Source organism: Bipolaris sorokiniana, assembly GCF_000338995.1.
Source record: "Bipolaris sorokiniana ND90Pr unplaced genomic scaffold COCSAscaffold_1, whole genome shotgun sequence".
NCBI lineage: Eukaryota > Fungi > Ascomycota > Dothideomycetes > Pleosporales > Pleosporaceae > Bipolaris > Bipolaris sorokiniana.
In genome coordinates, this window is record NW_006911895.1 from 2,989,907 (window position 1) to 3,011,346 (window position 21,440).

Consider the following 21,440-nt stretch of genomic DNA (forward strand, 5'->3'; position numbering starts at 1 on the left):
TTTGAGCGGGCGAATTGGTTAGTTTGCTTGGGAAGGTCGTCTGGAGGATTTGGACTAAGAAAGGTTGATAGAGCTTATGTCTAGTCAAGCATCATATCTTCTCTGTTCGCACGGTGTCGAGCCCTGTCAATGATGAACTTATTTTGATAAAACTTTTTCTTACACTATGCTCATAAAATTCCCATCTTAAATAGCCAACCTGGGTATCTCCCACACTGAGTAATACTACTTATAGAGTACCAAATCTCACGCCCTTCGTGACCTCAATGCTTTTATCGGATCCTCGGAAATCTCCCATGTCGCGCCGTACAATGCCATCAAATCCCGGAATAAACGCCAGCCTGTGCTAATATGTGTAGTTATTGTTGCCTCCATATTCCATGCCCGCCTCATCACCTAGATGGTCGACATGCATGAACTCGTCAATGGAAAATGGATCTGGCATTCCCGCATTCATGGAAATCTCCATTCCATCATGAGATTGCTGTGCCTGACCCATGGGCTGGCTCGGCGGTTCCAGGCCCTCAATGATACGCGTACCCTTTGGCACAGAGGCCCCGAAAGCGCCAATACGATCGGGTTGTGGGATACCACTTCCTTTGCCCTTGCCTGTCGCATCTCCGCGGGCGTTCATCCAAATGCCATTACCTCCCTCGCCATTCTTGACTGCCTTGGTAAAAGGCTCCTGGAAGATGAGACTGGTTTCATACCAACGCCCTTTGATGTCATCGATATCCAGCTTGTACGAGGGCTGGATAAGTTTCCACCATGCAGCCGTGCGGGTGGCGGGTACGAGCAAGCGATTCCGCCATACCATGTCGTGCACCATGCGAGAGGGTATGTTGGGGTTCTGTTGTGGTGGCTTTGGAGGAAGATTCGGGTCTGGAGAATCCAAAGTTGCGTAGCTATACACATCGCCCACTGCAATGACCTTTGGATTTGGTTGATTGGGGGGTGGGTTCGCGAGAACTTGTTCGATAATGTCCGTGATGACCATGAGATCGCTTCCAGTAGCACCTATGCGTAGACGAACGGGTTCGCCCCTCCAAATCTTCTCCGCGCCCAGGAATATGCCGTTGTACTGTCTAAACTCGTTCCCCTTGTCATCTTTCGAAGTCTTCAAACGCTCAAAGAGTGTATATGTGGTATCAATGGCTTTGGCTGCAAGGATAGATGCATCAACAGAGGCAATACCTTCACCACCCTGTCCATTGATGAGTGCTCTCCAGTCAGTGTTCCCATACTCAAATTGTGGGTTTTGCTGCAAAAAGGGAAATGTGCAACTAGGCGCAGACCAAGCTAGCCATGGCTTGATATGCTCATCTGTGTGTATAATCTCCTGTGGAAGGGACTCGAATGGATGTGAGAGCGGCTGAATTAGGTACGACCTATTCATGGGGTTCTCTGCTTGGGCCCATCTTTGCACGACAAGTCCAAGACCCCAGGCAGATGTCTTGGGCCGGAAAAACCACACTACCTCTCCTGTTCGACACAGGAATTTGTTGTAGGTGAGATCCGCTTGTTGCTCGAGTGATCGTGGTTGGGGGAGGGGCGTCGACTGTAATGTTGGAGGAGCCCGAATCTGCGGCACACTAGGAGTCGACGTCTGTACAGGGACAGGTGTAGCTGGCTTGATGATGGGGCTTGGGATTGGCGCGGTCATGGAGGTTCGATGCACAGGTATCTGTACTACGGGATTCCGGCCCACGACATTGCCGTTGTTGGTGTTGGTGTTTGGAGCAGTCCCACTGGAGCTGTTCTCTCGCTTGAGAGGCACTGGCTGCTCTTGCTTGACCTCGACCTTGGGCTGAGGCTTCTCAACATCGCCCGCTGGAGAGCACATTTTGCACGTGCAGTTGGTCATATCGCTGTTCTCGTCGGTGCATAGCCACAGCAGATGAGGAAAGAATTCAACGGGGCTCCTGAAGCGCTTCTTAGGGCCCTTAGGATAGCCATAGAGGTAGGCATCCTGGCGATCGTGACCGCCGCCAGAGTGGTTCTTCACCGTCTTGACCTGGCCGTCCGCCTTTGTCTTGATATGCTCGTACAGGACATAGTTATCGGGTAGCTCCCACAGAATGCACTGCTGCCACTTGTCTGCCAAAAGTCAGCTTTCTGCCGCCCGCTAGCCCGCGTGGCTTCCTCTTACCCTCATACTGCTTGCCGCCAATCTCGCGCAAGAGCATACCGCCCAGCTTCTTACGCCAATCCTGGTGTTTGGGATCATCCTTCTCGATCAAGCGGTAGAAATCACGCTGGCCCTGGTCGTTGGGCGACATGTTCAGCTGCTCTTCGGTCGGCCCGTTGCGTATGGGCCTGCCTTTGATGTTGACGACATGCTGTCCGTCAGACTTGGAGGCGAATATGGGCCAAAACGAAGTCATGGGCTGCTGCGCCATGATGAGCGACGGTATTGCGCCGGCTGCGCAGGGCTTATGGGATTCTTTGCTGGGCGTGGGGAGACATGCAAGAAGGGTTTCGCGACTGCATGGCGAGATGCGTCGGATTTACTCGGCTTTATGGACAGGCGCGCTAAGACGCGTCCGCCTCCTCTACCAACTTCGAAGTTGCCCCCAAAGGCTTTGTTCAATCTCAAAGCACTCGTTGGTGTGCGAGACGCTCTTTTTGGACATGCCCTTCATCGTCAGATTCACTCCTCACCGTTCATCGCTTCAATCGGGACTCTAGATCCATTGCTCTGTAAACTTTGCTTTACAGAGTTACTTTTTCCGACATCACTGACCCTTACATCTGGCTTATCTCAGAATCCTGTTTCACTCTGGGATAGCAAACTATATAAGACGCCACATCTTTCGTCATGGGTAGACAATCCGTTGTGACACTGGGCTCTCCCCAGTCCATCACTCCACCTCCAAAGCGACGAGGTGGCCAATTGCAAGATCTTTTGGTGCAGTTTGGATCCCAGAGCTCAGTCGAGTCAGCGACCAAGAACAGACGACTGTCGGCGCAGCAGAAGAGTGAAGAAATGAAGCCGATTCCTATTCGGGACAGTAGAGGCAAACGCAACCCACCTCCTCAAACGGCGCAACACGACGTCACCTCGGATTCATCGGCAGGAGAGCAGTCCCCTGTGACTTCCACAAGAATTACTCGGCAATCGGCTTCAAAGCCAACAGACCCAGATCCAGAAGATAGTGAAGACGAACTCGCGCCATCGGCCCGCCCCCGCAAGACGAGCGCGAGAATATCGGCATACACGGAGGAGCTTAAGATGGAGAAGCGCAAGAGAGAAAAGGAGAGGACAGACGGACTGCGACGGGGTACTCGGGACCGGAGGAGCGCCATCCTAGAGTCTGACACCATAACCATAACTACTTCATCACGACGGCGGAAATCAGCGCCACCCCCTCGGAAACTCGACACCGCTCGCAACCGGCTTCGTGATGACATTGCCAAAGGCACCAGGGCAAGAGCGAACAGTTTTCTTGTCGCCAACAAAGACTTCTTTCTGCCACTTCTGCCCAAGAACAACCATGTCGCGAAGCTGGTAGAAGAAGGCAAAGCGCAACCTATCATCGAGTACCAAGAGCTCAAGGAGCAGCCCAAGGGAGTTACAGCCGTCATGAAGCCTTACCAGCTGTCTGGTCTATCGTTTCTCGTCCACCTCTACAACAACGGGTTCTCTGGTATACTCGGTGACGAGATGGGCCTTGGGAAGACACTACAGACCCTTTCTCTTTTCCAATATCTTGAAGAGCTCGATGAGCAGAAGGGCATTGTGTCTGAAGAACCCCGTCCATACCTCGTCGTCTGCCCACTGAGTGTGCTCAACTCTTGGGTCACGGAAGCTGAAAAGTGGGTGCCACAGCTCGGTGTAATGCGGTTTCATGGCGCCGTAAACGAACGGACTCGTCTTAAGCGGGTTGCAGCCGGTTTAGAAGATATGAAAGGAAACGAAACCTCACGCGCACGAGATCGGAAAGCATTGCGCAAGGCCGGCCAAAAGGTCTCCAAGCTGCCTGGCCCTTCTGGCTCTTTCAAGATTGTCGTGACGACCTATGACGTTTTCCAAACCGAACAAGCCTGGTTCAAACACTCTTTTGCCTGGCGCTATGTTGTTCTTGACGAGGGCCATAAGATCAAAAATAGCTTGGCCCAAATCTCCACGGCGTTGAAGAGCATCAATGCCGAGTACCGGCTGATCCTGACGGGAACACCTCTTCAGAACAACATGGTTGAGATGTGGTCACTCCTGACCTGGCTGTATCCCACCGTCTTCGATGACAGGACTGAAGCACTATTCCGAGAGTCATTCGATCTTAGCAAAGGCAAAGCAAATAAGCAGACTATGACAGATGCCCGGCGCTTGCTCGAACTGATCATGTTGCGCAGAATGAAAGACTCTCCATCAGTCAATCTCGGTTTGCCGCCCAAGGAAGAGGTGCTCCTTTACGTACCCCTTACACCGATGCAGAAGTTTTGGTACACGCGCCTTTTGACTCGTATTGATGACGGCATGCTGAATGAACTCTTTGCCGATGGCAAGGAGAAAGAGAAAGCTGCTATTGAACACGACGTTCAGGAGAACAAGGTATTGCAGCAGCTGGAGGATATGGACAAAGTGATCAGCACCGGCAGTGTTGGAGACGAGTGGGAAGAGACTGCAAAGATTGTGCAAGAAGCTGTAGCGAAAGAACAGACCGACGCGAACACCTCAAAAGGAGCTTGGAAAAAGCTCATGAATCTCGTCATGCAGTTACGCAAATGCTGCTCGCACCCATACCTGCTTCCAGGAGGAGCACCAGACCCATACTACCTTGGCGATCATGTCATCCGCGCTTCCGGCAAGTTCATTTTGCTGGAGAAACTCCTCAAGCATACGATCTTTGAGCAAGGCAAGAAAGTCCTCGTCTTCTCAGGATTTGCTCGCACACTCGACTGCTGTGAAGACCTGCTGTCTCTTGTCAGCAACCACGGTGAAAAATTCAAGTATCTTCGCTTGGACGGGAGTACGGCCAGGGCTCGTCGAAACTTGGATATCCGCCTTTTCAATCAGAAAGATTCGGACTATAAGGTCATGCTTCTTTCCACTCGTGCGGGTGGCTTAGGGATCAACCTTACCAGCGCGCAAGATGTCATATTCTTGGATGAAGACTGGAACCCACAAATTACACTCCAAGCCGAAGCGCGGGCTCATCGTATCGGACAGACCAAGAAAGTAACGATATACAAGCTCTGTACCCAGGGGACTGTCGAAGAGCAGATGATGGGTCGCATCCGGAAGAAGCTCTATCTCTCTGCAAAGATTACCGAATCCATGCAGAACGTACATGGCAAGCAAGCAGTCGCAAAAAGATCAGCGGGACGCCCTTCCATCGACGAAGACATGCCACAGATGGATACATCGCAACTGATGACACTTGTACGCCGAGGTGCACAGACACTCTCACATCCTGAGATTGACGTCAAGGAAATGGTTTCTTGGGACCTGGATACAATGATAAAAAAGTGCCGTGACCAGTCTGCCGAGTTGACTGACACGACACAATCCGAGGTTGACGAAGACAAGTGGCTTTCCACCATGGAGCGCGTCGAATGCGCCGTGTTTGAAGGCAAGCGTCATCAGCGCAATCTTGACAAAAGCTCCAGTGCAGATACCTCGTCTAGGAATATCCTACCAGAAACCATTACTCGGGAGGACCGCCGCACGAACAAGAACACTACAGTCATGGTAAACGGCTATGCTATTAGTAAGGAGTCCATGAACTGCGGAGACTGGGAAGCCGTGCCAACTTTCGCCGGCAAAGACCCACGTCTTGCTGAGCCAGTCCGAGAAAAGCGACGCGAGTTCAACCACGAAAATCACTGCCTTGAATGCTTCGAAGATGCCGACGCTGGGAAGCTCTTCGAGTGCAAAACCTGTCCCCGAGTGTACCACTTCGACTGTCTCGACGGCCATTACCAGGGCAAAGTCAAGGGCCCTTTCAGTGGCTTCCATTGCCCCCAGCACAACTGCACTGACTGTGCAAAGTCCACAGCCGACGCCGGAGGCCTCATCTTCCGATGCCGCTGGTGTCCTCGGGGCTACTGCGAGGACTGTCTTGACTGGCACAATACCGAGCTTATTGGTGAGAATCTACCCGAATTCGAGGTCCTGGGTGAACATGCCATGTCAGGTGGTTTCTACGTCAAGTGTCCGTCTTGCATCGAATCAGCCAAAGAGGACCCAGAGCAGAGGGCGTGGATCGAGGAAAAGGAAAAAACGTACAAGGAAGAGCATGCTGCTTGGTTGCAGGAGCGTGAAACGGCGCAGAGTGTCAAGATTCGAGACGAAGACGAAGCTAGTTTACCACCGGGGCTCACTGATACTTCGCTCTCTACTCCTGTGCTTGATGGTTCTGGAGCCATTACGCCTGATGGAACGGAGACGATGTTGCCAATTCCTACAATTACGAAGAAGAGGAGTCAAATGTTTGATGAGACTAGCGACAAGAAGAAGAAGACCAAGCGTGGCGTGTAGGGTCGGTCATTGGTCTCTTGATTACCTGGCATTCATGACGTGCGAAAAGAGGGTTGCTGAAATGCAAACGCGCTGGTTCTCCAGTTGCATTTGGACTAACAATAATCATCTCACAGCGCCAGGGGGGCGTTACAACTCTGGTTTATATACCCATAGAAGTTTGATGGCTTTTTTCTTTTCTTTTGCTACGGCTGTCTTACAAGACAAGTCGCGCAACATGTACATTAAATTTACAATGATGATCTTTCGTAAAGGCATCTGTCATGCATACTTCTTGGAATCTTCAGTCCTTGCCGTCCTCCGTCATCCGCATACGAATCTCTCCCACAGATCTCGCTCGACTCTAATATCATTTAGCATTCACCCACAAAATTGTTGTACTACGCACCTACCTTCGCTACTTCTAATCAGACCCCTCTTTCGTCACTGAACACCGTCAGGCACCTATAATCATTCCTCTCGGGAAACCCCCACTAACCAAACATACTCCCCCCACCACCCCCTCTCCTCCCACCCCTCGACGCCTCCTTAACCAGCCACTCCCTCAAAAACTCCTTATTCCGCATCTCCTCAGGCCGTGTCAGTCTAGTATCAAACTGCGCTTCCTGCCGACTAAACGCCAGTAACGTCGGCATACTACTAATCTGTCCCTTTTTGTTAGCCCTCCATCCCCACTTCCAAACACCCACCGCCCACCCCTCCCTTTTCCACTTGAGAAAAGAAAATACATACCCGATACCTGATCGGCAAATCCTCAATCAGCACCGAATCCATCATCACCTCCACAAACCCCAGCCCGCCTTCCCTCTCCCCCACTTTCTCTTCTTCAATCAATTTTCTGAGGAGAGGCTTGATAGCTTGGCATGTCTGGCACCAGGATGCGGTCCAGAAGGTTATTAGGGCGCGGTTGTCGGCGGCGTTGAGGAGAGTCAGGGTGTGCAGGTCGTTGGGTTGGCGGATGGGGTCGAAGATGCGGTTTGTGGGGGAGCGCGAGGAGGGGAAGAGGGAGAAGGGGCGGGGGGTTGGGATGGAGAGGCGGAGGGTGGAGGGGCGGAGGATCATTTTTTGGAGGGGTTTGAATTGGGAAAGGTGGTAGTGTTGGCTGTTGGCGATGTTGCGGTGGTTGGACAATTGGAATTTGGCGGTTCGCGGTGACGCGTGGGGATGGGGATGATGTCATTAGTGCCAAGATTTGGGGTGATGGTCGCGTTTCCACGTGGTGTGCTTGTTCTGCTCTCCTTGTCTCGCGTATTCCTGGCACGTGTCGCAACGTCAAGAATGGAATTATGCATTTGAAAGAGATGGAATTCTGAAAGAGTATCACGTATACGAGATTGGAAATTCTGAACTACTGACATCCCTCCCTAGGCCAAGCACCAGTTATAGAGTCTTGCCTAAGCGTTGGTGAGACCCTAATATCTTTGGTGCTTCTTCACAAAGAGCACCATAGATAGCTTTTCGGATGACTGGTACTGTGATTTTCATAGCTGGTATTCCAGTTCGATCCAGATCGGAAGGGCGATTAATGCCTCGAATCTTGTGGCGGTACCTAAGCAAGCTCAAGAGCAAAGCAAGCACCATTGAAACCCCGGCCAACCGTTGGCAAGGTTACGGCGATCGAAACTCCACCTGCGATTGCTTTCAAGCCTTTGGGGTCGAGAACATTCGCAACACCGTGCAAAATTCCAGCAGGCGCTGCTGGAAGATTAAACTCAACATATGGCTTGCCCTTGTGCTTCCTTCCTTTAGCCTGAAATGGCTGAAGGCAGTTCGGGAAATGTAAGGGTTCCTTGACATGTACTAACATAAAGTGTCTAAGTTATCTGACTTAGTACAAAACGTGGGTGGAAGAGGGTCTTCTCGAATCAGTCGACGAAATACTCCATACCGGTTTGTATCAGGATGATACACAAAGAAACGATGCTTATCCCTCTCAGCCTCATCGATGTTGTCAGTTTCTTCTTTGATAGAATCATAGACGGAGCTGGTGGAACAGACTTGATATTTAATCGCTATACTGTATTGAGTGGAGAAGGTAGTCTATCTACGCCGAAAAAGAATCACTAATATATATCTGCAGTCTGATCACGTGACAGCACACCACAGTTTTTACAGATATATTGTAATGTCTTTGACGAAACTGGACACTAAGCAACAAAGCACACGATGCCCCTGCGAAATAAAAGCCTCTTCTATAAGGTAGAAGCAGAAAAATAGTGTGATAGGTAGTGCCTGCCGTGGTTATACAAGGTGATAATGCTGTGCTACATTATCAATCTTGATCAACCAGTCAATGAGTAGCATGTAGATATTCCCTACATAAATCTGCACCCCTACGTCCATCTCTTCGTATCGCGAAGCTGATTGGAACTACTGGTACGCGTGATCTACCTTTGAATTCTCTTGGTCTGTGTTTTTTCTTATCGACATGCAAGTCTCGGACTTTGACGCTGTCCCTAGACCTCTCGAGACGCGCGCCGTGCTTGCTCACCATCATCTCCCAATTCTCTACTTCAGACTGGATCCGATGTCACCAGTTACTAAAAGTCAAAGTACCAATGGTTTGTCTGGTCACAGGGGGTGTTCGGTAACCCAGGGAGGGATGTTGGAAAAATATGTACTCATTACATGACGCCTACTACAACGAAAAGGACAAACCAGCTAGCTATCTTCCAATAATCCTAAACATCCAGCGGAGTCAAATGACCAAGCAGCCGCCGCTTCTTCCCAGCCTGACCTCCTGCATTCTGCTTACCCTCACCCTCATCATACCGATCCAAAAACCTCAGGCCCCTCTTCCGCTTCCTCTTGATCCCCCTGCGCTTCTCCAAAAAGTCCCCCTCGGCATCATCAACGCGCCTCTTCAACCCAAACAAACTACCCATACTCTCACTATCTTCTCCGCTACTCTCTTCAGTATGCTCCCGGATACTCTCTCCACCATTCTCTCTGCTATTCTCGCCACCAATCATCACAAAGTTATTCGAATAATCATACGGCACCTGCGCCAAACTGTGCATCTCCAGCCGCGCATCTTCAACTGCATACTGCTCCCTGATCCTATCCCCCAGCACACGCTCATCACGTTGCACAACTGTATGTCTGAACCGGCGATTCTCGGGTACGGCATCAAAATTGCGCTCGATGGTGAGCTTGTGCCAGAAGAACCACGCGACCAGCGTTCGCCAGTCGAGAATACCGGCTGTAGCAGCCTCAGCAAGCGTGTAGAGCTGTTTGTAGATCTCAGAGGTATACTTCGCTTCGGGGTCGAAGTGAAGGCCCATGGCGATAATCCAGGCGTTGATCAATACGTGGTGACCGCACTGGAAACCACCTGTCGTCTGTTGAGGAAGGTTTTCGTGAACAAATGCTTCGGCATCGAATTGCACAGCACCGAATTCGTTGCGGTGCGTCGACCACTTCAGTGACGCAGCAGCATTTTCCACACGCACACAGAAGAAGTCCCGAACATCGTTGAAGATGCGGAGGCAGCTATCGAAAATGTGGGTTTCGAAACGCGTCTCGGCTGGGTTTTCGGAGTCGTTGTTGATTGCTTCTTGGACGACCACGAGGAATCCGTGACCGCCTGCACGACCAGTGGGACTTTTGTACTTCTTGCCGTTTGTCTTAGCCCAAACTTCTAGTTGCTCTAGTAGTCCGTTTTTGGTTGCGACTAATGGAATAAGCCAGGCCCTTCGCGGGCGTGAGAAGGGAATGCTTTCGATCCCGTTCAATGCCATCTGGAGGGTGGTACTGGTTGTCAAAGCGAAACCACCGGCAAAGGGGCGTTGCGATCCTGATGCTGCGTGCAGACGCGACTGCAGGTTGTCGATGGCTTCTACGACAGATGCCACGGCAAGGTTCAAATCGGAGTCGTCCATGAGACGTTGCCAGTCATTGGGTTTCACGGTACCCTTGTTGTTGAGCATCTGCTGGAGTCTGGCGGTCCTTCGAATTTGGTCGTAGAAATCAAGTGTCTCTTCGATCCATTCGCCGGGCTCCCTTTGGATGTTTGAGTCCATGCCTTCGTAGTGCAAGTTGGTATCATCGCGGATTACTTGTAGAAGGGCTTCTTGCTTGGATGCAATAGACTGCGAGTTGGCTGGTGGTAGTTTCTTTAGGCAGCTTTCTACTCGGGTCTTGGCCAGGTTTCTAAAGACTGCTTCAATTTCCTTCTCCTTATGGTTGATGTTAAGGAGATCGAAACGCTGGAGTCGTGGTACATATTCATACTTCTTTGTGGCATCAACCCATTCGTCGGAAGGGAACGCTTTCTTCCCGTTATGCGGTCTCCCAGTCATGTTTGGAATGCGGTTCACATTTCGGATGCGTTTCAATGCTTCGGTCTGATATTTTTGCCTAGCCCAGTGCAACTTTTCCGTAGCCAGGAGGGTTGCCAGATCATCATCAAATCTTGACTCGATCCGTGTCGAATGAGTCTTAGCAAAGCGCCTGTTCTCCGGTACAATACCATCTCGAACAAGGTCGTGACACTGCAGAAAAGCAGAGATGAGTTTCCAATCCGCATGTCCGAGACGCACAAGATGCACCACGTCTTGCAGCTCTTGGAAGAACGAATCAGTCCATCGCAGTCGCACATTTTGATTGAGCTCCAATCCCATGACCAGACCCCATGCATTCAGGATCGTAAAGTATCCGCATTCGTTCGCGGTCGGCTGGCGAGCGGTTTCTACCCAAGTCGCGGACTTTGGCTTTACCTTCTCAAAGGCATTTTTATTCGCGAAGACACCCTGCCACCAAGAGGAACCACGCAGAACCTGCCAGCCAATCTCGAACAATTTCTCACGATCTTCTGCATCGTAATGATAGAATAAAGAATCCAAGAAGGAAATTGTCGGTCGACCTTGTTCGTCTAATTGGGCAAGGAGAAGAACAATATGGTTTTTAAAAGAGATTGGAGCAAGCAGTGGCCGACCAGGATGAAGAGCGTTGAGCATGTAGTTTTCCACATCAACCCCTTCCAAAGCTTGGCATAACTGCACAAATTGACTTTGAACGATGCTGAATCCTTCCTCGATACTCTGCATCTCGTTGATGGCCATGATGACGGCGCTCATAGCGAGTGCGCTTTCCGTATCATCTATCCACTCTCCCTTCTCTGTCCTTATTATATCCTCGCTTCGAAATTCTTTCAGCTCCTTCTGTATCTGCTCATTTGCTAGCAGCTTACTCAGAGTGTCTCGCAGGGACTCGCACAGGCTGAAAGGCTTACTCAGTGAGGCATATCGCCTTCGAATCTCATCGCGAGACAAAGTGCTGTCGAAAAGCCCGTTGCGCTCCAATTCAGAAATCCTTGTGTTTCGATCCTCCGTATCAAGACGATCCCAACGAAATGAATCATCGTGATTTTGGACTGATCCGGTGAGGAATAGCTCATACACATTCACACCCTCCCCAACAATCTCCCCTTTTTTCGTTCGCATAAACGCTTCATACGCTTCTTGCTCACTCTCCGGTATCGTCCTAGCGAATCTTCTTCCCAGTCCCGGTGCCTCGGTCGAAGCTACATACTCATGACAGCGCAGCAAAGCCCAGATAAGCAGCCAATTCGCCTCGCCCCGCAGCGCAGCCTGAATAACGTTACGTGCATCGCGGATGAATGCTGGGCTTGAAATGAAACCCTCAGTGTTCAAAGGCAAATTCAGCAAGATACTCCATGCGTTAAGTACAACATGATATCCGTCATGATGCTCGCACACCTGTTGCGGTGCAAAGACCCATTTGAGAGGCCCTGTGATGGATTTCTCGGAGCCGAGGCGAGTACATATCTCGGCTCTGGTAGCTTTGCTTGTTAGCCAGGGTGCGGAGTCGATAACGATGTCGGAATTCCTGTTGGCTCCGGGGTTTTGTGTCAGGATGCAGAGATTGTGGTTTTCGGTTGCCTCTAGCATGTATATCGAGATTAGGTCTCCGTTTTTGGTGATGGACGATTTGACCTCAGTTGTGGAGGACTCGGTGGCAAAGCCTGCGCCTAGGGGGTAGCGTTGGTTGAGGGCTCGGATGACGGATGCTATGCTCTCTCGGATCTCATTCTTGGTTAACGGGGATACATCTGTTGCAAGTGCTTCTGGCAGGTCTTTCTGAGTGATCTGATTACCATTGGCTAGCTTGTTCAGCTCTTCATGGAGATATTCGCAGGGATTGAACTCAGCTGGTACAGGAAAGTTATCCAATTGAGAAGGCTGAACATGTGAATCTCCCAGCGGCAAAAGAGTCTCAGAAGGCTCTTCAGACATTTCTATGTCCTCGGAAAGGTTTTGATTAGGCTGCTTTGCCATATCTTGCAGTCTCCATCGTCCTTCACGTACAAGGGGTATCAGCTCATTCAATTCTTCGTTAGAGAGTGAATTTGACGACGATATTTCGCTGTGAAGAATACCATCTTCGAGCTGCATAGGAATCTGCTTCGTCTCTATTTTCTTTGCTGGAAAAGTCTCGTCGGCTTTTGTCTGATCAGCAATCAGAATGTCAAAAGGGCGCTTACGCAGATCAAAACGGCGATCCTTAGCTGGCAGATCAGCATCTTCATCATCATTGACTTCTGTCGTAACAACTGGCTTCGCGAATCCAGTGCAACGTAAGAACGACAGAAGCAGTTTCCAAGTCAAGGCATTCTCCAAAGCGAGATGGAACATTCCCTCTGCTTGAATGAAGAAAGCCTCGTAACCCTGGCGGTCTGGCGTAAATGCTGGATTGGGCTCTAGGCCCATGGCTAAGGCCCATGCATTCAAAACTGTATATGTAGAAGAAGCCTCTTGGGTAGCGGCCTGCGCACAAGGCACCCACTCGGTATCCATGAGCAGATGCTCTGTCATTTGCTCGCTCGATTCAGAAGCCAAAATCCAACGTCGCAAATTTTGGTGGATCTTATTGCGATGACTCCATGAACTACGCCAGAACAGCGGATATAGGACTCTGACTCTGATTCTTTGGTCTGGCTGTCGGATCTGGGCTACGAGCAGGAGATGGCGACCAGACTGCTGGGTGAGGGCAGTAAGTAGTATTCTTCCCGGTCGGAAGATCGTACTGTTATGCATGAAACTGAACCCAGCATTTCCTGGCTGTCGGTGGTTGACGGAAGTGATCACCCTGGGGATGAGAGACGCTACTTTATCTTCCAAATGTTGGTTGAGTCGTGTTTTAAAATAGCCGGACGGATTCTCGATTGGCCGACCGTCATCTGTGAATGCGTCGGAATATTCGTCTTCTTCTTCCTTGACTCCTTCGACTTGTTCAACTTCCTGGACTTCCTCAGCTGCCTCAACTTCCTCAACCTCATGCTGTATCTGTTCATTCGCGAGATTTTGGAACATTTCAGACATGGATTCGGTAGTCTCTGCTTCATTCCCAACTTCTTGCGACGTATCTTCTGGTGGCCCAATTGGAAGCCACCTGATTACCACGTTCTTGCTAGCAACATCTCCGTTTCTGTCACGACGATCCATCTCATGTTGGGCAGCTTTTCTAGTAGTCGCCTTATACTTCAAGCTGCCTTCATGTCGGAAAAAGAACAATGGCTGCGAAAGCAGCTCAATGACAGCGAAGTCTTCTAGAGGACCAATGAAAAAGGGTCTAGGCGAGGAACTACCTTGATTGATATATGTGATACCATTGACGGTGATCGATGTCCCTAGGGGGACATCGATAAAATGGCCTAGCCTCTGGTTCTCCGCACTTGATGGTGCCCGTCGGATGAAATCGACGTGAGCAGTTTGATCATTGACGGTTCTGGTCTAAGTTAGCAGAGGACTACAAAATTTGACATAGCCTTACGTACACTTGCAGACGTCGCTCTGTGTGCAAGATAAATATTTCTTGATTCTTCGCTCTGGATAGGATCACTGCAGCATTCTCGTCCCCCTCTTCAAATTGCCCAGTAAGTGCGGCAATATCATGAAGTCCGTCTGGCTCCTTGGCACTTAGTCTCTTGATCTCATTGTAAAGGCCGCGCAATGCTGCACTGGATTGGTTTGCATCTCCTGCAACCATGTCCTTGCCATCTTTCTGATAGATTGGCGTGCGTATTTGAGCCTCGGGCAAGCCTGCTTGGGTTAGTCGGAGCTCGTCCGGTTCTCTCTCGTACAAAGGCTGAGCGTAATCGTCCAAGTATTTTCGGTCAAAATCATTTTTCCGCTTCGCTTTGGGTATCGCCCAGTCTACCTGAATAGACGCACGGCTGACACATTCGGGTTCTTTCTTCAAGTCGGGACCCTTGGATACCGGGCCTTTCTTGTTTCTGTTTCCTTGGCGTTTGGGGGGCATGTTGGATCAGTGGACACTCTGAACTTTCTTGAATTCTAAAAAATCAGAGGCAAATGCCATAAGATGTCTCCAAATGAATAGTCATCGTGAGTGGTCCTTACAAAGGTGTTTGTTTGATATGTACACATGTTTTCTGTTCTTTCAAAACTTCGTCTTTGTTAGCGGATAACAATACTGAATGCCGCATCTGTAGAGTTGCCGGGTACCGACCGATTCTAAGGACAAAGAAACAACTTAGAAACTAGAAACGCTGCCTGGGGTCGGTTATACAACATATTATGTGCATCGACCTTGGATGCACCAAACATGGATACAATCCTTTGATACAGAAATGTTACAAGATTGGATGAAACAACAAGTACTGAAAGCCGAAAAGAGAATTCCGGAGGGAAAACAAGTAGCTAGAACCACCCACACAAGCATTTGTGTGAACACCTGCGATGCAGACGGAGTGTTTTCCAGTTATTCTTTCATCGCAAGGGTAGAGGTGCGTAGGGTGACCAGGATGATATGGCGGCAGCCAGAGACTGCGTAAACAAAGAGATAAGGCGCTTGAAAAGCTGAAATCATTCATTGTGCTTACTGACATATAAGCACAGTCTATAGAGATATCGTAATCTAATAAAAAGGTCGATAAAAAAAGTATGACGCTGTTGGCAAGGTATTCGCTCCATTATGTATGTGGGATATGTTTGAGTCTCCAAGGCGACATGGGTATTGAGGTACACTAAGTGGATGTCTTCAGTTCAGGGCAGCACCGGTCTGCAACCCTCCCTGTTGAACGCATCGTGTGTGTGTGTGTGTGTGTGTGTGTGTGTGTGTGTGTGTGTGTTTATGTGTGTGTATGGCGAGACGAAGCTGATATGCAGCGATTTGTATCAGCGTGCACCTGAGCCATGGCTTGAGCATGGCTGGCTTCGCGAATTTTTGTTGAGGTTCATCCTCCGCGAGTCTTCTCTCTGTAGAGGTCGATTCGCTAGTAGTGACGTGGGGCCGATGTGTTTGAGCGGCCTGACTTGTCCAGTCACATGGCAGTGGGATGATGGGAGTAGCCATTCATCATATGAAGTGCCGCATTGTTCATTTGGCCGTATTGATCAGGATAGCGATATCCCATACCATTGTCCAGATCTGTCGCAGGGTCCGATCGCGCTGTGCTCACAATATTGGCGGCTTCGACGCATGTAGAACGGCTGTAGTAATTGAATGGATCTGCCGGATAGCCAAAATCCCCCGAATGAGTCCAAGAGCTGTTGTATGGGCGGTTGTAGGGATAGTCGTAGGCGACGTCCTCTATCTTGATCTCAGTGCCAGGTGGAGTTGACGGTGCAGCATAGAACGTGGTGGAATAGGAAGAAGGAGGCGGGGTGCTCATAGCCGATACTATCGAGCCAGGGCTAGGTGAATCATCGCAACTGAAATCTGTGGATCGTGGAGGTAGGGAACTGATGGTTTGGATTGGCGGCGTGTGTCGAGGGATTAAGATAGGCTTTGTGTCGGAAGCCATGTAGGAGGCTGTCGAAGCGTTTGGGACTGGCTTGGTTTTCCCTTCGAGCATTGCACTGAGCCTCGATGCCGCAGGGACTTGCTTGCTGTGCCGGTCTGGTGTGTTTTCCAAGGCGGCTAACACCTCTTGCTCGGACATTCCTTGTTCGCGGAGGATAGCCTTGAGCTTGCGGTTCTCCTCGAGCACTGTCCTCGCAGCGCTCTGAATCTCTGATGAAGCCTCGATGCCGATCTGCTCATAGGTGCGTAGCTTTGTCTCGAGTTCTTGCAGGTATTCTTTACGACGAGCGCGTGAGCGTCCTGTCATAAACAAGTGTTAGTGGAGATTCTGTGGGTATCTGAAAGACAGAGCACCAAGTGCAATCTGATCAGACACGTGACTTCCTGTGAAGGAGGGTAGACAAGTGAGCGACGACGAAAAAGCTGGCAGGATGGAATTTGAAGAGAGCAAGTCTGTAGGAAATCATGGACGACTCACGTTGGTTGTCCCGAATACGAGCAAGGTGTTGCGCTTTCTGCTGCCATTGGTCAGTGACGGTCTACATAGGGAGCAGCAAGAGTGTGTATGCATACTGATATCCTCGAGTCACTCATGTTTGGATTGGAGAGGATGGAACAGACGTTGTCGTAGTAGCGTAGAGATGGAGAACTGGTAGTGGCCTGATAGGCAGAGTTGTTTGCATGAGCATTCCGGGTAATATGTGGTCAGACTTGATGGCATGCAGTCTTAAAGTAGAATGCAGAAGTACATGCCGACGGCCAGTATGCAAAGCAAGGAGCAGGCATGACCCCGGCAGCGTCTGGGAGTGCATGTGGGAACAGACCTCGCCGTCCAGCCATGTCTGCAAGCGTGGGGAGCCCAAGCGGGGGCCAGGGGGAGTAGTTTCGTGACATTACGAAGGCACAGGCGATGGGTATCGTCTTGATCACCAGGCGTAGGCCCAAAATGGCCTAGCGCATTGCGGCTGCCTTAGCGCCCCCTTTGCAGTCCGCCCTGACTCGGATCGGAGACGGAGCCCTTTTCAGCTTCGTCGTCGGAAATTGGGCAAACTGAGTTTTGCTGGTACCCTCGCGACACCACGTCGCAGCATCACCACCACCACCCGAAACTCGCTCACAAACCATCACAAATACCGTTGTTCATTTATTCCTAGCACTCACGTATCTCTTACCGGTGCGTTCCGAAGATTGGGCAGCTACTGCGGCACGGGAGCAGGGCACCCTTCCACCCCCGTCATGGCTATTGGTCACCGAATAACAGCGCCCTACTCCGGTCACTTCGACCCCACGCGATTTGTTACGTCCTGGGCCCTGCCTCCCAGCCTTCTGTTTGGCTACCGCGTACTCCTGGCCCTGTATGCATTTACGACCTTGTTTACCATCTTTGGCTGGAACGCTACGCACGGCAGATCTGAGGAATCCCGGCATTCCTTTTCCTTCTTCACTGTCTTGACGTATTGGGGTCTTGCTTTCTATTATGCCTTCTCTGCAGTGCACACGGCTAGCTATTGGCTCACGGGCACGTCGTTCCTGGCGCGTTGGCCCAAGCCGCTGCAGGTCGCCCACAGCATGTTCTACTCCACCATTGTCGTCTATCCATGGATCGTAACCAGTAAGTCAAGCTCATCTTAGCGTTGCATGTATTCAAGAAACTGACAACGTCAACCAGTTGTTTTCTGGGCTCTCCTTGCGGCTGATTTTCCCACCACATTCTCCATCTGGTCCAACACGTCACAGCACGCTCTCAATTCGCTCTACGCATTTTGCGAAATCCTCTTTCCCAGTACCATTAGATTGCCCTGGCTAGACCTGGTGCCCGTTATCCTCCTCTTGGCTTGTTACCTTGGCTTGGCCTACCTTACCCACGCCACTCAAGGCTTTTACGTATACCCCTTTCTTAACCTCCAGAAAAACTCCTCAGGTGTTGTTGCTGGCTACATCATGGGCATTCTTGTGGCGGCTATTATCATTTTCATCATTGTGCGGTACCTTATCGCCCTACGCCTCTGGGTCACTGAGACAAAGCTTGGAATGAGAGGCAAAGTTTCCCCACGCGCCACAACCAGAGCGGCAGATGGAGACATCCCACTATACGACACTGTTGCAAAATAGGTCGTTTCCGCGGATTCCTATCAGGCCATTCTCAGCTTTGGATTCACAAGTTCTTGTTTCTTTACTACTCCTAATACGCTCTCTACGATAAATCATGAAACCCTTTACTGACTCTGTTTCCCAGCTGAGTTTCATAGTCACTCGGATTTCTATCAACGAAAACCATTAATTCCAAGTCAATACACTGATTTCATTGCCAAGCAATCGAACGCCTCTGCAATCACAAGTTCTACGTACCTATATGCACGCATCCCTGTCCAGTGGTATTCATTACATCCAGATCCTACTCCAGCCCCTCATGCCGTGCTACCATCCCACGTCCTATTTCCTCAGGAAAACACCTCGACTGTTTTTTTCTATCCACGGTACCTGGATGAGCACAGCTTCATTCGGACTCGGGTAGGTTCGGGAGCATGTGCTCGTTCCAAGTGGGGCTATTGGTTGCGATAGACTGTCATGAAAGTCATGAAAGGGTTCTACCCCACCAAATTGACCCCAGAAGTGGATCACACGGGCAGTCGCCTATCAAAGTCAAGGTGGACGCAGCCGCAATGACTGTTGAGCATTGGCACAGTGGATGCTTCTCATCCAATAAATTGGCACGCGTACGCCCTGGATATCCAATCAATTACACACGTGAGTGAGTGGCGCTCAATTGCCAAGGACAAAAGTCCACCCAGCAAGGCGGGTCAGTCAACCAAGTAAGGCTAAAACGAACGAGAATAAGCCTCTGCGCCAGTATTGACACTCTACAGTAGTAGAAGGGGGCTTGAAGAAGAGCAGGATGAGCTTCTAATTCGCTCTCGCGTGCTCCCATGCACTTACATACGTAGTTACACCATGACAGCTGACAAGTATAGCACAGAATTCACGCGATAGTTACGCCGATTCGTTGACTAGGAGCGCGCAGAATGCATCTTGGCTCCAGTGACGATGTCTGTTGAGACTTAACAATACCATCTCTCTGGGTCGCACGACCAGGGGCAACGTCAGCCACGTTACAGCAACCTGAAGCAAATTACAAGGCTGAAGGCGCTCGTTGCTTTGTTCCAGGTACATGGGATTATTTTAAACTGCCGTCGCACGCGATGGCTCCTTGCGCGCTATGCAGCGACTACCGAGGAGGTGCTACATACGTCTGCCAAACTACAGCAGCTACTGTCAGCCTTAGTTTAGCGCATCGCAGGTGGCTAACTTCTGGCTTATCTTCGCTTGGCTAGCAGCCCTGAGGACAGGAGTCATGAGGGGCTGATTCGCATACCCTTGCAGATTCTGGTGTAGCAGTGCACCACCATCCCGCGCACGTTACAATGTCAGTCTACAATTGGGTCCCGAGTTTCTGACAGGGGCTCATTCAGCCCCTCGGCATTATCAGCCCACGCTTCCTTTTTCACGTTGGTACCAAGTTAGCGGTCCTGATGAGTCTGGTTTAGCCTGGCGATCATCAACGACGCCTTCGAATGGCGAGGTCGTGTCATGTGCCCTCCTTACCACAGAGGCGGTGTTGTAGAAGCGTCATATAGTACCCCTAGAGATTTCTCACGTAAACTGCCCAGGTAAATGCCTGATTGCTAACATATGTGTCAGCAATGGATAACAGCCGTGCGCGTGATGCTCGCTACATTATCCAGAAAAGTGTTTGTTTTCCGGCGGGCGGAAGTGCTCGGGATGAGGTCCTAACTGTAGAAGTTCTCCCAGCAGCGCGCACAGGCCAAGTTTTCTCGAAGCGATCCTCCAAGTACCCAACACAACGGAGACGGACAGTAACCTGGCCTTCTCGAAACGTTGGAACCCTTGCTGATCATATACAAAGTTTGGACATGACTCCATGACTTACGCTACACGATCCTGCATATCAGCGTGTAACTTGGACGGCAAAGCACCCTCCACACCACGAAGACAACCGCGATCGACGGTGGCTGCACCGGTGTGGAGTCGCATTCTGAGTAGGCTCCAGCATGGCACATGTCGAAACCATAAGGGCAAGTGCCGGAGCGTACCAGATTGCGCCATTTTGCTTACAACGAATGAGGCGCACTTGGAGGCGGCGGACAAGGCTGCCCAATCACAAATGCCCATCAATGCTCAATGTTTTGGAGATTCCAGGGCCCTGGACAATTTCTTACAGGTCTAACACACAGTGTGTTAAGTCATACCGAGTTGTCCGCCCTCCGTGCTCTTGCGAACCTCCCTTAGAACTAATCTAGTGGCCCTACGAGGCTCCTCCTCAGCCTTAGTACCGTCAGCGCACCGCTTTTTCGTTTCGCAAATTGCACCGCCGCTAGCGATACCGTCCCGCGAGCAAAAGGGAAGATTTCGCTAGTCCCAAGTCACAAAGGGCATGTGAATGACTTGACGTCGCGTGAATCGAATTTGAATGCGCCGGTCATCAGACCATGGCTACGGCCGTTCCATTTTCTACGAGTAAAGGAGCCTGTTCCAGCCTCCCGTCCATCAAGACCCTTAGAATTGGTATTAAGCTTCAACATAGTCAAGCGAGCGTACATTCCTAAATTCGTAGTCAGCAGTCAGCAGGGCGAACGTGAATTCATGCAGGTCGTCGGCACGCTTCGTCCAAGCGCTGGCGTGTTCCTCCACTGCGACTGCGGTAAATATGTGTTTTTATTGAAATATCTCAAGTGAGGGCTGCGCTAGCAGATCCTACACAGGTCGGCTGTATGCGTAGGGCTAGAAGCGTGGGATTTACCGATGACGACGGCGATGATGCGGTGTGTGGCTTAATCGCAAAAGCAAAAGTCTCGACTGCGGCGCTGATCAACGAACCCACGCAAGGTGCTTCACACGTGAACGACGACTATTTGCTAATGTGCGTATACTAACTAGTAGTCTGTACACATGCATCCAAAAGGGTCGGGCATGGGATGGGAGGAACGGTCCGATTGTTTCACCTCGCTTGCAGCACTGCATATGTACATATTCCCATTGGGAAAAGGAAATTGTGCGACCACAGCAATCACTGACCAATATCATCAGCAATTCTAAGCCCCGCGGCCCCCAAGACGAACAGCCATTCTTGAGCATTGTGCACGCAGAGCTG

At 50.5% G+C, this 21,440-nt stretch overlaps 6 protein-coding genes across 6 annotated transcripts; 2 read left to right on the top strand and 4 right to left on the bottom strand.

The window, feature by feature from the left end:
- Positions 1-125: 125 nt before the first annotated feature.
- On the bottom strand, positions 126-2,468 carry COCSADRAFT_107215 (uncharacterized protein). The gene is made up of 2 exons (XM_007696980.1): positions 2,150-2,468; positions 126-2,097 (listed from the first exon to the last, which is right to left on the bottom strand). The coding sequence occupies exons 1-2, from the start codon at positions 2,397-2,399 to the stop codon at positions 347-349; spliced, it is 2,001 nt and encodes a 666-aa protein (XP_007695170.1). The 5' UTR covers positions 2,400-2,468; the 3' UTR covers positions 126-346.
- A 125-nt stretch (positions 2,469-2,593) lies between these two features.
- COCSADRAFT_216202 (uncharacterized protein) lies at positions 2,594-6,863 on the top strand. Its single transcript, XM_007696981.1, has one exon. The coding sequence runs from the start codon at positions 2,819-2,821 to the stop codon at positions 6,479-6,481; it is 3,663 nt and encodes a 1,220-aa protein (XP_007695171.1). The 5' UTR covers positions 2,594-2,818; the 3' UTR covers positions 6,482-6,863.
- Positions 6,864-6,954: 91 nt separating this feature from the next.
- COCSADRAFT_132455 (uncharacterized protein) lies at positions 6,955-7,608 on the bottom strand (the record flags this gene model as incomplete). Its single annotated transcript, XM_007696982.1, has 2 exons — positions 7,214-7,608; positions 6,955-7,125 (listed from the first exon to the last, which is right to left on the bottom strand). Exons 1-2 carry the CDS (start codon positions 7,541-7,543, stop codon positions 6,955-6,957), a joined length of 501 nt encoding a protein of 166 aa, XP_007695172.1. The 5' UTR covers positions 7,544-7,608.
- Positions 7,609-9,031: 1,423 nt separating this feature from the next.
- COCSADRAFT_342153 (uncharacterized protein) lies at positions 9,032-14,764 on the bottom strand (the record flags this gene model as incomplete). The annotated part of the gene is made up of 2 exons (XM_007696983.1): positions 9,032-14,230; positions 14,280-14,764. The coding sequence occupies 2 exons, from the start codon at positions 14,762-14,764 to the stop codon at positions 9,163-9,165; spliced, it is 5,553 nt and encodes a 1,850-aa protein (XP_007695173.1). The 3' UTR covers positions 9,032-9,162.
- A 1,024-nt stretch (positions 14,765-15,788) lies between these two features.
- COCSADRAFT_156152 (uncharacterized protein) lies at positions 15,789-16,864 on the bottom strand (the record flags this gene model as incomplete). The annotated part of the gene is made up of 3 exons (XM_007696984.1): positions 15,789-16,570; positions 16,749-16,788; positions 16,844-16,864. The coding sequence occupies 3 exons, from the start codon at positions 16,862-16,864 to the stop codon at positions 15,789-15,791; spliced, it is 843 nt and encodes a 280-aa protein (XP_007695174.1).
- A 441-nt stretch (positions 16,865-17,305) lies between these two features.
- On the top strand, positions 17,306-18,752 carry COCSADRAFT_132462 (uncharacterized protein). Its single transcript, XM_007696985.1, has 2 exons — positions 17,306-17,882; positions 17,940-18,752. Exons 1-2 carry the CDS (start codon positions 17,507-17,509, stop codon positions 18,380-18,382), a joined length of 819 nt encoding a protein of 272 aa, XP_007695175.1. The 5' UTR covers positions 17,306-17,506; the 3' UTR covers positions 18,383-18,752.
- Positions 18,753-21,440: the final 2,688 nt, after the last annotated feature.